Source organism: Drosophila gunungcola, assembly GCF_025200985.1.
Source record: "Drosophila gunungcola strain Sukarami chromosome 2R unlocalized genomic scaffold, Dgunungcola_SK_2 000015F, whole genome shotgun sequence".
Taxonomy (NCBI): Eukaryota; Metazoa; Arthropoda; class Insecta; order Diptera; family Drosophilidae; genus Drosophila; species Drosophila gunungcola.
Genome location: NW_026453172.1, coordinates 534,451 through 549,802, shown reverse-complemented (window position 1 = coordinate 549,802; position 15,352 = coordinate 534,451). Strand labels below are relative to the sequence as shown.

The window sequence follows — 15,352 nt, the reverse complement described above, 5'->3', positions numbered from 1 at the left end:
ATTCAGAAATTTGCAACGCAGTGAAGGAGACGTTTCCGACCCTATAAAGTCATGTCCGTCTGTCCGTCCGTTTGTCCGTCCGTCTGTCCGTCCGTCTGTCCGTCCGTCTGTCCGTCCGTCTGTCCGTCCGTCTGTCCGCCCGTCTGTCCGTCCGTTTCTACGCAAACTAGTCCCTCAGTTTTAAAGCTATCTGCATGAAACTTTCCCAAAAGTTGTCTTTCTATTGCAGGTAGTATATAAGTCGGATCAGACGACTGTAGCATACAACTCCCATAGGAACAATCGAAAAAAAATATAGCAAAAATTATAACTTTGTTTTTTTTTTAATTTTTTTTAGTTTTTTAACATATAGTAATGGTTAAATATTTCATAATTACGGTTTGAAAAATAAATGAAAAAAATTATAACTTTTCTGTTTTTTAATTTTAGTTTTTCGACATATAGAAATAGTTAAAAATTCCGGAATCACGGTTTAAATTTCATTAAAATCGGACGACTATAACATAAAGCTCCCATTAAAACAATAAAAATATTAAAAAAAAATTTTTAAATGAAACTTTTTTAATATGTAATTTTTTTAGAAATTCTTTTTGATTATTTAATTATTTGACAGTTCAGAATTAGGCTTTTAATTTTATTAAAATCGGAAAACGATATAGCTGCCATAAAAACTCAAATAATTGAGGTGCAAATCATCATAGCTTAAATGCTTTTAAACATACACGCAAGTAAATGTTTTCAAGAATATTTAATAGCTGCAAGGGTATATGAACTTCGGCTTGCCGAATCTTGCTTCCTTTCTTATTAAAAGTAAAAACAATTCACTTAATATTTTTTTTTTTAATATTTCAAGAAAAATGAAGTGAAAAAAGTTGCAGTCCAATTTAAATGTTTCAGTACGATATAATCGTCGGCTTAACTTATAATATCTAAGCATAAGACTAAGGCCTTCTTTTTTTAGTACAGGCGTGGCATCATCATCGCTCCAGGGACAAAGTTTGTAATGGAATCCAAATTTAGGATGAATTAGCTCCTTTTCCTCCGAATCCTCCAGAGTAGCCTTTATGTAATTAAGCCTCTCCAAGTGTTGTTCGAAAAGCATGTCTTCAAATTGCATTAAGAAGACTTTTATTTGTTAAGCGTACATTTTAAAGGAGAAGTACTCGTTTTTATACCCTTGCAGAGGGTATTTCAGTCAGACGTTTGCAACGCAGTGAAGGAGACATCTCCGACCCTATAAAGTATATATATTCTTGATCAGCATCACTAGGAGAGTCGATCTAGCCATGTCCGTCTGTCCGTCTGTCCGTCCGTTTCTACGCAAACTAGTCTCTCAGTTTTAAAGCTATCTGCATGAAACTTTCCCAAAAGTTGTCTTTCTATTGCAGGTAGTATATAAGTCGGAACGAGCCGGATCGGATGACTATAGCATATAGCTCCCATAGGAACAATCGGAAAAATAAATAAAAAAAATTATAACTTTGCTGTTTTTAATAATAATGCTATTTCAGTAGCTTAAGTAAAAGTTTATCAAGTTGGCATTACCGTTTTATTATATTTTTTTTTTTAACATTTTGCTTTGCTGTTTTGGGTTTAAGTCTTGTAAGTATTTAAAAAATAAACCTAAATTCATAATATTATTAAGAGATGTCCTTGCTTTCAACAAAATTTGACTTTTTTTTTTAAATTAATACCGTGAGGTATTTTGTTTTTTTTGTATGTGTCAATTGCGATCGTTTTTTTTTTTTTTGAATTTAATAAATTGAGTTATTATTATTTTTCTTTTTTGTGTTTAGAAATGCCAATTTATAACTTAAAAGAACCATATACATAAAAAAAAACATTTAAAATGTAAACAAACTTATATTATATATAAAACATTTAAAATAAAAACAAACAAATAAAACAAAAAAATGTATATTAAGAAAAAACTTTTAAAAAAACAAATAAAAAATCATAAAAAGATGCTCTGTCAAGCAACACCTACAGGCCCAATATGACATCCCAATACACCAATTTGGATTTTGAAAACTAAAGAAACCAAGGACAAGTAAGCCGGATACAAACTGAGATATCAAACACATTTAAAAGAAATTTAAGAGTTTTGCTCTACAGTTTTTCTGGATGTTTCCAGGCTTTCGAGCGCATTTGGCTGGACGGCATAATTCATAAAACTAAAATAATTCTCAACAGAGCACACATAAAATATTGGAGTATTGGACAAATGAAGTCAGCTCCAACAGGCTAATGGTTGTTGATCTCCGTTTTATAAATTGATTGATATAATTGATTTACAAAGGTGCTGCAAATGTGGAGTCATTTTCAAAAAACTTTTGAATAGCCGACAATTTAGATATACCTCTATAATTCATGGCATCCAGTTTACTACCTTTCTTGTAATGAGGAAGTACAAATAACTCTTTCCAAATATAAAATCATAAAACCAAATAAAAAAGCAGAAAAATGTATAAAAGCAAATAAAAAATCACAATGGCAAACAAAATTAAAAAAAAAAAAAACAAACTAGAAGTAAATATAGAAAATAATTATCAAAAAACTTGTTTAGAGACAGATTCAAGCCGGCGCCGTCCTGTGCAATGACGATGTCATTAAGGAGGCGGCCGACAAAATATGATGTTAAGACTTAGATTTGCAGAAAGAGTGCTTAAAAACACTAGCACAAACAAAGCGTCAAACACAGACAATGCACACTATGAAAATCGTGGGTCCACGTCGAAAAGCCACGCCGAAAATGTTGCTTGCCATTCGGTTGTATGAGCGTTACGCATCTAAGTGTATTATAGAGTTTTTGGTGCTGGGGTGTGATGGCTTCTTTAGGCTAGATCAGTAGGTTGAACCGTTTCCACGTAGGAATGCGAAAACATTAATAACTCTAGAAGTTAGGGGTTTTTGCGCTTCGTGCGGGTGTTTATTTACACTTGTAAATTGGAACTAACATAAAAGACTTGGGAGGATAGTTGGAGCGGGAGAGCGTAGGGACAGCGGATGGTGACCTGTCGCTCTACACTGGCAGAAAATAGAAACATCTAACGGCTTAGGACTTAATCAAGCGAAGTCCAAGTGCCTTATAACTTATAAATGGAAAATTAACAGTGAGCCCTTAGTTTTATACAGCATTCCTATCGAATACGTTGAAAAAGCTACTAATTTGGGCTTTGTGTTCAACAGTACGCTGACCTGGAAAGACGTAGAGTCTACTGAAATGAATATAGCTGGAACTAACATAAGCTGAACTTATTAAGAGTGCTATAGAGCGGGAGAGCGTAGGGACAGCGGGTTCAGAACTGTCGCTCTACACTGGCCGAAAATACAAATGTAAACGTGGCGTGAACAGGGGGAAACCACTCTGCCAACTATAAAGTCTGTCCTATCTATAAAATTCGCCTAATTCTACAAATAACTGCAGCTCAAAAACCAGTCGCCCGACAAAACATTCCGTTTCTTTTGCTCAGCCGTCAAGTTTCAACAAAAAGTCATACTTATGGAAGAAGTGCTAAGCGAAAGGAAATGGCTTCGGGGCGGATGGCAATCCCATGGATAACCTGACTCAAAGGACTTAAAAAAAATTGCCAACTACCTACCTGAGTACCCTACTTAAGTACCCTATATGGAACAACTGTCTCCAATCAGCTAACGATATCCACTGCGGAGTGCTTAGGCAGGAATATGTCCTCCAATCGAGGGTAAATCACCTTTACGTCCAAAAACAAGATTGGGCTAGCAGCAAATTATTTGAAAAGATGCTCTGTCAAGCAACACCTACAGGCCTAATATGACATCCCAATATACCAATTTGGATTTTGAAAACTAAAGAAACCAAGGACAAGTAAGCCGGATACAAACTGAGATATCAAACACATTTAAAAAAAAATTTAAGAGTTTTGCTCTACAGTTTTTCTGGATGTTTCCAGGCTTTCGAGCGCATTTGGCTGGACGGCATAATTCATAAAATTAAAATAATTCTGAACAGAGCACACATAAAATATTGGAGTATTGGACAAATGAAGTCAACTCCAACAGGCTAATGGTGGTTGATCTCCGTTTTATAAATCCGTGTTGACACGGAGAAATAACTGATTTACAAAGGTGCTGCAAATGTGGAGTCATTTTCAAAAAACTTTTGAATAGCCGACAATTTAGATATACCTCTATAATTAATGGCATCCAGTTTACTACCTTTCTTGTAATGAGGAAGTACAAATAACTCTTTCCAAATATGTGAAAATTTTAAGGTTTCAAGTGATAAGGTGAACAATTTAAGAAGTGGTTTGCGCAGAGCTTCCGCGCAATACCTAAGCACACAGCCAGGAATTCAATCGACCTTGCGACCTTTGTCTTATAAATGCATTAGATACCGTAAATAATAAATGTATCGAAAGGAACAAAGAACTCTTTCGCTACTCGGCTGCTGTTCGCACCCTGCTCGCCGGTAATTGCTGCAATAGAGAGACCAAACGAAAGAACTGTAAGTTTGCGTAGAGACATGGCTAGATCAACTCTCCCAATAATGCTGTTTAGTTACATATATACTTTAGAGGGTCGAAAATTTCTCCTTCAGTTGTGTTTTAGGAGAAGCCGGCGTTGGTCGGCTATGGTCCTTCTTTCTACCTGTTACACAGATTTTAATTAATACAATGAGCCCTATTTTTTTTCACAAGTATTGGGTATAAAAAGACTTAAATGGAAATAAAACATTTGAAAATTTAACTGATTTGCTGATGCATACTTATAAGAAGAATTTTTTTTTAAGCCAAATATCAAGAAAATAAATCAACGTTCAATTCCTAGTACACATACGTGACTATAATAAAATATTAATGTGGACAATATCAGATCTCATCCTGATTTTATTGGGGAATCTCTTGTGCCTATTAAGACTAATACGTTAGGAATATTGTGGTTGAAAATGACATGGGTCATTCCAATTCCATTTGTAAATGAAAATTACAAAAACCTGGGAAATCAACTGCAAAACGTATAAAATTTTGTTTTATTTGTGGATATCCACTTCATGCGTTTTAAGTTTGCGAAATGCCCGAGAAAAAGCATTTTTATCGAAAAATCATATTTTTACATAAAGCTCATTTCCACCTTGATGTTTACGTCACAAGGCAGTAAACTGGAGGTCTACGAAAGCCCGCACGTCGTCTTTGAGAGGCCAATGCTACCGGTATACGGAAAGGCGGCATCATTGGCCCGTTTTTTTTTCGAAAATGAATAAGGAGCCGTCTTAACCGTGAATAGTGACCGCTACCGCGGTCTTGTGAAGAAGACATCGACGGCATATGGTTTCAGCAGTGTGACGCGTCACACAGCTAGCGTTACAGTTGAACTTGTGAGCGGTACGTTTAAAAACCGAATAATCAACCCAAGAGGTGATGTTAACTGGCCGCCTCGCAAATGCAGTTTGACCACGTTGGTCTTTTTTTTGGGGTGACGTCAAAGATAAGTGCTCTGCCAACCATCCAGGGTAGATTGAAGAACTAAAGCTCGATATTGAAGCCATTAAGTAGAATACCATATTATCAAAACTGTGATAAAAAAATTGGGTCATTTGGATGGCCTTCTGCAAGACCTCCCGTAACAGCCATAAGAACGAAGTGGTCTTCCAAAAATAAGCCGCACAAAAATATTTCTAAAATATCCACCTGTTTTTTTTATAGCTATATTAATATGCTACTTTTTTTGACGGATACCCTGTTATTACACAGTTTTACAAGTTTGAATCGACAAATTCGTCTAGATTTGATTTTCCGGTGCAGTTGGACTTCCTGATTCAGAAAATGTATGCATCCATATTTTAATGAAATGTCAATCCAAAAGAGTATAGAAGAACGTTCTATTTGTAGTAAAAAAGATATCAATGACCGAAATCGGTTAGGCAGAACTTGAGATGAAAAATACAAAAATCTAGAAAACAGGGGAAAAACGTTAATTACACTTTTCAAAGTCATTTTCTGAGTCAGGGAGTTTAGCTGCTCTGGAAAATCAAGTTTTGATTTCTGGAGGATTTTGTCGATTATAATTTGTAATATAGTGTTATCCGTGCATTATACATGTATTATTAACAATTTTCTTCCATGTGAAAGTTTGACATTTTGATGTATGATAGTGCATCTAACAAATGATTGTTGAGAAAATGACGAAAATAACAAATGTTACTTGGTTTTTAGCTGTGTTTTTATAATAGATTATGCATGTACTATAAATATATATTTTGTTTAAATTTATAAATACAGTATAGGGCTGTCATTTATCAATCATGAAAAATTGTTGTCTTCACTTTGTTATTGTTACAAAACAAAAGTTGCACTTGTTTTTATTTATTTTAAAGTTTTTAAGCAATATGTATTTGCATTTGTGACTATGTGTATATAAATAAAAGCATAAGCTAAAAATAGCTTATATCTAGAAAAAAAATATCAACTAAAGCAAGCCAATGTTTATATACCCTTGCAGTAATGGCAATACTTTTTGTTTGCAGATATCGCAATTTCCTTAAACCGTGGTCATAAAGCAACCATATATTCGAACACAATGCATTTTCTCTAGAATGCTCATATTTATACCCAAATCGATACCATGTCAGCCAGTGATCAAAACATAATAAAAGTTAACGCAAATTGCTGAAGTCGTAATAAACAACAATATCTAAAGATATACTCAGATTTTCGTATAAATGAGTTAAAAACTTGTAAAAGTAATAACTAGATTATCTCTTGAACTAAGATGCAAGTTTGAGTAAAAACGGACATGGCTTATCGACCCACCTGATAATGCTAATCAAAAATAATAGCCCGATCCCACGAAAATGCATAGTTCATTTTCTTGCAAGTTTTTAACCAAAATTACATAGCCTGCTGCAAGGGTATTGATATATACTTAAAATGCATTTCCTTAACAATGCATGTATGTATTTATATATAATGTTTAGATACATTCAATATAAATAATGTTGCCAAAGTGTACGACTTTTGGCAAAAGGTGCAGAAAATTTAGTTAGTCTGAAGTAAGCTTTTCCGAAGGTAAGGAGCTAATATTTACTATTCAACAACTTTCAAACTAAAATTTCAGTTTAATAAAATTATATTTATATATTTATAAACATACATATAAAAATAGGTTAACTTATAAATACATTATTTCTAGTTTCAACATTTTTATGTGGATAAGTTCAAATCATATAACGTCATAATGGCTTATACCTGGGATAACCGTGTCGATTTTGTTGTTCGGTATATGTATGGTAAGTATTCTTATTCCAACAAAGTTCAACCAGCTAAGAATGTTCATATTGTATAATATTATACAACTATTATATAAGTGCCATTGTTTCACAAGCCCAAAGGATTTTGACAAACAAAATTTTTACATTTTACAGTCAGAAGACTTTTTTTACTGACTCTTGTCCGTAAGTAAGCAAACACGTGAAATAAATAACGTGTTGGACCCAATTTTTTATTAAAAGATATTACAATTTTAGTTTAATAAAATCCTAATTTTTATGGACAAACTCATGGTTTTATCTGTCAAGTAAAAATATTCTGGATTTTGTAGTCGTTAAAGTTTTATTAAAAACAAGAATGGAAGAAAAGTTCGTAAAGCAGATGTCTTTATAATCTTACAGCTGTTACAGCAATGAAATATACTATAACACCTCTTGACGACTTAATAATAAAGTAGCAATCGCACCTTCAACTCCAAAAAGTTCTGATATCAGATTGTGTAAAGACTACTTTTTATTTTACCAACACAATATTAACTTTATTTTTATTTAACTAGTTTTTGATTTAACACGGGGCTTTGAAATTGCTTAGTGCTAATTGCGAAACCAATTAGATAAAAAGCCCTAATTGTTTAAAATAAATGTGGTAGATTATTAAAAAATTTTATTGTTAGGTAAAAAACTTTCCCTATCAAATTGGGCATGTATAGCTGTTGGTACGTTTAAATGACTGTTAGTAGTTTTCACCTTTAAAAAATAAAATTTTTCCTAAAATTGGTTTGTTATTTGTTATTGGTTTTAATTTGTACAGGAGCCGATAAGTTAATTATTTTTTAATAAAAGTAAAACCATACCATGACCAGGAGTCGTCCCATATAGCTTGTATATTGAAAAAACCGAAGACAACCTTCTATAATACCCTTTCCATTTCCACTTACAAAAGTTCCAATAGGAATTTTTTAAATTCAATTTGGCCTTGCATAGATTTCTGCTTATTCAAATAAGCATTTAATGCTAATTAAACTGGTTTGAAAATTTAAATCGTCAAAATCCTCCAGAGATCAAGATTGATTTTTCGGGTATAATAACGGGTATAAAAAAGCTGTTGATAATATCTTTAAGAATGGTCAACCAATTTTAGTACACTTTTTGCGAATATAAAGTCTTATGGTTCTTCTACAAGGCCGTTTTTAGTTAGCTTCCCTAACTTAAGCAGAAGCGAATATATAAAATTAATAAATTTCAATTTGTGAACAACGTTTAAAAAACCAATAAAATTATTTACTCCATGATTTTTTTACATAAAATGACGTTGTGTTTCTATCATTTGAGATTTTGGTCATGTTTCTCTGAGCTGTTTCAGATTTTTAAACATTTTTTTTCATACTTTTCATACATACATTCACAATTCACATACTGTGCCCAAACCTGTCACCATTTTATGTATATTATTGAACTTCTTTTTAAGCCAGAATACAACCATGCCACAAAAGTCAGATATTTTACTCCACCGGCTCCAACAGCTCCTATATTAGAAACAAAATATTTCGCACTTTCTCCTAAACAAATTGACCTTTTTATTGCCATGCAAAACCATATAAAAATATTATATTGAATGTAATACAAAAAAAGTGCTTAAAAGGTTATTAAATACAATTGTGAGTAATAAAGTAATACATAAGTTGGTAATTTAAAACCTCATTTTTTGTGGAGAAAATCGAAATTTTTTTTTAATTTTGCTTTGTTTTTATACCCGTTACTCGTAGAGTAAAAGGGTATATTTTAATCGTTGAAAAGTATGTAACAGGTGGAAGGAAACGTTTCCGACAATATAAAGTATCTGTATTGCCGAGTCGATCTAGCCGTGTCCGTCTCTCTGTCCGTCTGTATGAACGTCGAGATCTCGGAAACTATTAAAGCTTGAGATTTGGGATTTGGCATGCAGATTCTTGTATTTTCAAGTTTAAATCAAAACGGAACCATGCTCAAACGAAACACAAATCGCGAAACACTAAACACGTCTGTCTCGTCACTCTGATACATGTTAGACCGTGTGTGTATGTTTTGGTCATATCTATCGGTAGACACAAGCAATTATTTAAGAAGTTATTAAGTCCTCTACCGCCGATTCGCCGTCCCTCTGCCGCTGCTCAGACACTGCTGCTCAGCTGGTGATAGCAGATGAGAGAGAGAGAGAGAGAGAACGAGAGAACTGTGAGCGGGGGTAGGGGCTCTGCACGCTCTTAACTTCTACTGTTGGCTATGCAGATCGACAGATGGCGATTGTTTTGTCTGGGAATATTATGTTTGAAATATGTTTGCCGAGTAAAACTCGACTATAGCGTTTTTTCTTGTTTTTCTGTAAAGATGTTAAACTACTTTTAAAATGTTTTTTGTTATGAAGAAATAAAAAAGTCTATAGGTATAGGACTGATACAATAAAGCTTCATTTAGAAGGTATGTTAAACCATTTATCGTCTTTTTTCCAAAACTTTGCAAACATTTTCTTTGCAAGACATTAATTACTTATTTATCAAAAAATATCTGTAAAAAAATGACTGCACGCTCAAAATTGTACTTAAGAAATTATGTTCGGCTTGTAAGGAATAACCCATAAGTAAGTTGAAAAAGTTCCTTGCTATACCCATTACTCGTAAAAAGGGTAGAATGTATTTGTTAAGAAAACTAACTGAAAGAAGATACGTTTTCGACTTCGTAAAGCATGTATATTCTTCACCAGAGTCATTAGCAAGTCAAGATAGACATGTCCGTCTCTCTGTACGTCCGTATTAACGTTGAGATCTCGAAAACCAGAAAAAACCAGAGATTTAAGATTTAACATGTAGATTATAGAATTCTAGGTAGAAGATTTATTCGAAAATTTTCCAAATCGAAGCATTAATTTTAATAATTCTCGCATAGATGTTATATTTTTGTTTTTTAACATTAGCTCTTAGCTTGTAGTTATCCTGCAGTTCGGCAGGTAAAGGCATATATATATTGCAATTTAAAAGCTGAGTAATGAGTATCTAATATTTAGAGCACTTCTTGTTTTTATCCTTCATTGGGATATACAATCATGAGATGTTTAATAATTTAGTTTGAGAAAAACATCGAGGCGGTGTTTACTTTTATGCATGTAAGAGCGGCGGTCTGCGTGAACTACATACGATTTCGGAGTAAGGACGATCTTTAACTACTATCTGAGAATTAGGCCCCACCGAATGAGCATATCTTTCGCTCCTAACCAACTGGGATGCGATAAATATTTTATCTTTTACTTTTAATCTTACTTTAAATTTTTTAAAAGCTTAAGCTTGTTTATTTAGATCCCGATCAGTCCGCAGAGATACTGTGGTGGTTATCAACGATGAGTCGTACGGGATGCTTCTGTAAAAAAACCAAGTTTATATATATATCTTGATTAAGCAGAAGCTTGTTGACTTGGCACCAGGCTTGAAGGTTTCTTAGGGTGTTGATCTCACAATCTAAAGGTTTCCTCGAAATACAAACTGGGATAAGTTCAAGAGGTTAGTTAAATCAAAACTTGCGACCCATCCAGGCACAGAAACAACAGCGGAACACATAGAAACGGCACTAGCGACTCTATCCAAGGAATTACTAGATGAGTATCACGCATCCTGACCAATCTTAAGAATAAAAAAGAGGACCAAGCCACCATGGTGGAACTGGGACCTTTCATTCCAAAGAAACAACCCCAGAGAATTCTTCAAAATCACCAGACAGGCGGAAGACGAGACTATGACCGAGGAGTACAAGATCCTGCTCAGGAACTACTATTAAGAAGTCCGAGGGGCACAAAGAAACTCGTGGAGAAACTTCTGCTCCAGTATCGAGAAAGTCCCAGAAACGGCTTGACTGCGGAAGCTGCCATCGAAGCGAACTACCGCACAGAGTCAGCTCAAACGTGACGACGGACAGTGGACTAAGTGGCCTTGCAGCACTAACTACCGTACATCAAGACCTGCGAAATAACCCCTACAAAAGCACTTGAAATTATACTCGGAATCGACCCCATAGATATCAAGGCCAAACTGATGGCAGGAAAGGCAGCTCAACGCCTTGGTGCAGCAAGTAATATGTCGCTGCAAGGATTCGGGCACCGTTCAACAGGCCGGGACTACAGTGCAACCGACTACAGGATCCGCTTTTTGGGAACTGAGGACTGGAAAGGAATCCAGAAACAGGACCAACACATCAATATATACACCGACGGCTCGAAAGTGGAAGGAGGATTACGAGCGGGCTTATACTGCACAGATCCAGACATCAGGCTATCCTGTAGGCTACCAACCCAATGCAGCATATTCCAGAAAGAAGTTTTTGCCATCTGGAAAGCAGCAGAGCATAGAACATCCCCATGACGTGGTCAACTTATTTGTAGACAGCCAAGCAGCTATTAGATCCATGCAGTCGTCCATGATCTGCTCCAAAAATGTACTGGCAAGCATGTAAGCACTAGATACCGTCGGTACTACTAAGATAGTGCGGATCTACTGGTTTCCCAGTCACCGGGCATTAATGGCAACGAGACTGCGGACGTACTAGCAAAGGATGGCTTAGGGCTGGCAAATGGCAAAGCAGAGGACGTGCCCATCTTCCTAAGAAGGCAGTAAAGAGCACAGGAAAAAAGGCAATAAGCGCTAACCAAAAGCAGGTTGTGGAAACCAAAATCTGCAAAATCTCAAGAATCACGTGCAAGGAGCGCAATGAGAAACTTAGTCACTATGTACTGCACCTACCACGGAAGGACTACTTATGCATCACCAACAATGGCAGTTGGGAAAAATACGATGATGCTGGGACGAGCGAGTCCGTGGAACATCTTATCTGTAACTGCCCAGCTCGCTCAAGGGCAAGGAGAAGATACCTGGGCTCCCCGGTAATGGCAACGAGACTGCGGACGTACTAGCAAAGGATGGCATAGCGCTGGCAAATGGCAAAGCAGAGGACGTGCCCATCTTCCTAAGAACGCAGTAAAGAGCACAGGAAAAAAGGCAATAAGCGCTGACCAAAAGCAGGTTGAGGAACCCAAAATCTGCAAAATCTCAAGAATCACGTGCAAGGAGCGCAATGAGAAACTTAGTCACTATGTACTGCACCTACCACGGAAGGACTACTTATGCATCACCAACAATGGCAGTTGGGAAAAATACGATGATGCTGGGACGAGCGAGTCCGTGGAACATCTTATCTGTAACTACCCAGCTCGCTCAAGGGCAAGGAGAAGATACCTGGGCTCCCCGGTACTGGCATTGCTAGAAGAAGCCGGCAGAATTACTTGCCTTTAACCATCCGGAGAGCTAAGGGTCATATTGGCCTTTGCGAGGCCATCCCTTCTGCGGGCCGTGTGGGCTTATCTAACCTAACCTTTGTATTTTTGAAAACTTTTCCTTAATTACTCTGTGATTAGTGCCTTAATAATAAGTTATGCTTAACTTGTTGCACAAGGATGTTGTCGCATATAAATTAAATTAAATTAAATTATTTGGAAATTAAATTAACGGTATGTTCGCTGTGTGTGGGTATAAATTCTCTGAGAATAGATAACGTTTTGTCCAACTTACAGCTAAAGTTTTAAAAGTTTTTTCTTTCTTTGATGCTAGTTTTTAGCGTCGATAAATTAGTTAACCCGAAAATTAAACCTTTTAATTAAAAATTAACAGTTGCTACTAAAACATTTCCCTATACCTTCCGGCTGGTCAGATTTTAGCGAAAAGGTTTGACATCAAATGAATGTCCGATTTTCATCCACAGGGTACTACAAAATGAGGGATGTGTTGTTTTTATATCCATCTTTCCATCTGGATAAAACTTTCCCAAAAATCCTATTTCGGTTGTCGGAACGAGCCTGATCGGAAACATAAATTGTATAATGCTTAACTTAAAAGATTGATACAATTTGTAGTAAATAGGTAAGGTAGACTAAGTAAGGAAGATATAAATTCGATGCTAATAGAAACGCAATGATTTTACATGACTTCGGCTTGGAGTACTCAGAGGATATTAAGTGGTAAAGTTCACTCTAGTTATCGGATAGGCCTCGGAAGGGTTCATAACGGGAGTTGTTTGACCTGCATACTGGTAGTGCTAGTGGACGAAATCGGTGATTTGGTCTGCTAGACACAGTCCCTTTGAGGGAGGAAGGAAAGTCACGCCACAACAGATCCGACGGTTCTTCAAGGTAGGCATACCCAAAAGGCGCAACCACTCTCTGTAAGAGGACAGACATCGTTCTGTCCCCCAGTTTAAGCCTCTTGATACAAACGTTAGAAACTGTTTCTGAACGGATTTTAGGAAGGCTTGATAATGCTCATATTGTGGAGATACACTGAAGTTGTACTCTACTATAGGTCGACCTACGGAAACAGAAAGTAGTTTTTTGGTGTATGGATTGTCAAATTCTTTACACCAACGTTTGATGAAAGCTAGTAAGCATTAAGGTTTATTGGAAATGGTACTGACGTGGCGAATTAAACAAATCTTACTGTCAAACAGGACACCAAGATCTTGATCAATAGAGCCGTACGAACGTATAGATTGGAGGGAAAAATTACATATTCATCTTGATTAAGCATGATTATCTTGGCACCAGGCTTGATTGGATAGGTATATATACCCTTGAAGCTATTGAAAAATTAAAATATTCCTTATAGCAACCTTATTTCAATTAAAGTAGTGAGGCTATGATGACTATTTAATTCTAGTTATTGTAATTATTGCATTGTTTTCATGGCAGATGTATAAAATCTTTAACAAAATTTAAAACGTTGTTCTGAAAACCATTTCTATATATCCACGAGTATTTAAATAAATTAAAACTCATCGAAGTTATACTATTGTTCATATATTTTTCTGGTTGTTTTTTATGGGAGCTATTATTTGATTGTTTCTATGGCATCTATATAATTTCGTTAATATTATGAAAAGAGTTATTTTGAAATAATAACAATAAATTCAACTCAATTGAAAAACAACGAAGCTATAAAATTTGTATATAATATATTTTTTCCGATTCATGGTAGCTATTTGATATAGTGGTCCGATCTTAATAAAACCGTAATTCTGAAATATTTAACCATTCGTCTTATGATGCTCGAGGCGGCTCGTTCCGACTTATATACATCTTTTCGGAAAGTTTCATGCAGACGGGCAGACAGGTATGGCTAGATTAACTCTCCTAGTGTTGCTGATCAATAATATAAATAATAAACATTATTGTGCTGGGCCTTTTGGGTACGACTTATTAAATAGAAAAGAATCCACGCCTATAGATTTGGAAATAATCCTAGAAGGAGAGGCTAGTGAATCAGAAGCTCATGGTTATCCGACTCAAATCTGTTTGCTTTGAGTCTTGGGAAAAAAGCTGTTTTTTTTTTGTACAAAGGTTTTGAAAAGGCAGCTAGAAATTGGGCAAAGTTGTTTATTTTTGCACAAAAATTTCGATTTTGTGCGTATATGTTTGAAAACGTTGAAGCTTTGATGATTTTCAGCCCAATTATTCGATCGTGCCTATGGCACCTATATGATACCGTTTTCCGATTTGAATTAAATTAAATTCGTAAATCTGAACTATAAAATGAATTTCCAAACATTGTTTTAAAAAAATTAAAAAGTAGAAAAGTTAATTTTTTTTTTGAAGTTCATTTATTTGTAATTACAATTGTAATGTATTGTATTACAATTGTTCCCGTAGTCTTCCGATTTATAATTTTTTTTTCCTTTTTTTTGATTGTTTTGGGGGCTATGTGCTATAGTCGTCCGATCCGACTTTTGGGAAATATTCATGAAGATAGCTTTAAAACTGAGAGACTAGTTTGCGTAGAAACGGACGGACGGATGGACCGACATACAGACAGACGGACATAGCTAGATCGACTCTCCTAGTGATGCTGATGAAGAATAAATATATACTTTATAGGGTCGGGGAGGTCTCCTTCACTGCTTTGCAAACTTCTGACTAAATTTATAATACTTTATGCAAAAATATAAAAACAGCTGGCAGACAAAGTCGAGAGGATATATGTTAAAGTTAAAATTGCTATTTTACTTATTGGACATTTGCTGCCTTTCAGAAATAAACAA

At 35.3% G+C, this 15,352-nt stretch overlaps 2 protein-coding genes across 2 annotated transcripts in view; one reads left to right on the top strand and one right to left on the bottom strand.

The window, feature by feature from the left end:
* LOC128256356 (uncharacterized) overlaps positions 1-15,352 on the bottom strand; it is a 170,145-nt gene that overhangs the window by 110,186 nt on the left and 44,607 nt on the right. The window lies entirely within an intron of this gene.
* The window catches only part of LOC128256357 (sarcoplasmic calcium-binding protein, alpha chain), a 236,863-nt gene continuing 228,497 nt past the window's right edge, over positions 6,987-15,352 (top strand). Inside the window, exons 1-2 of the mRNA XM_052986656.1 lie at positions 6,987-7,046; positions 7,171-7,267. Of these exons, the coding sequence (XP_052842616.1) occupies positions 7,216-7,267 (52 nt within the window). The 5' untranslated portion in view covers positions 6,987-7,046; positions 7,171-7,215. The remainder of the gene's footprint in view (positions 7,047-7,170; positions 7,268-15,352) is intronic.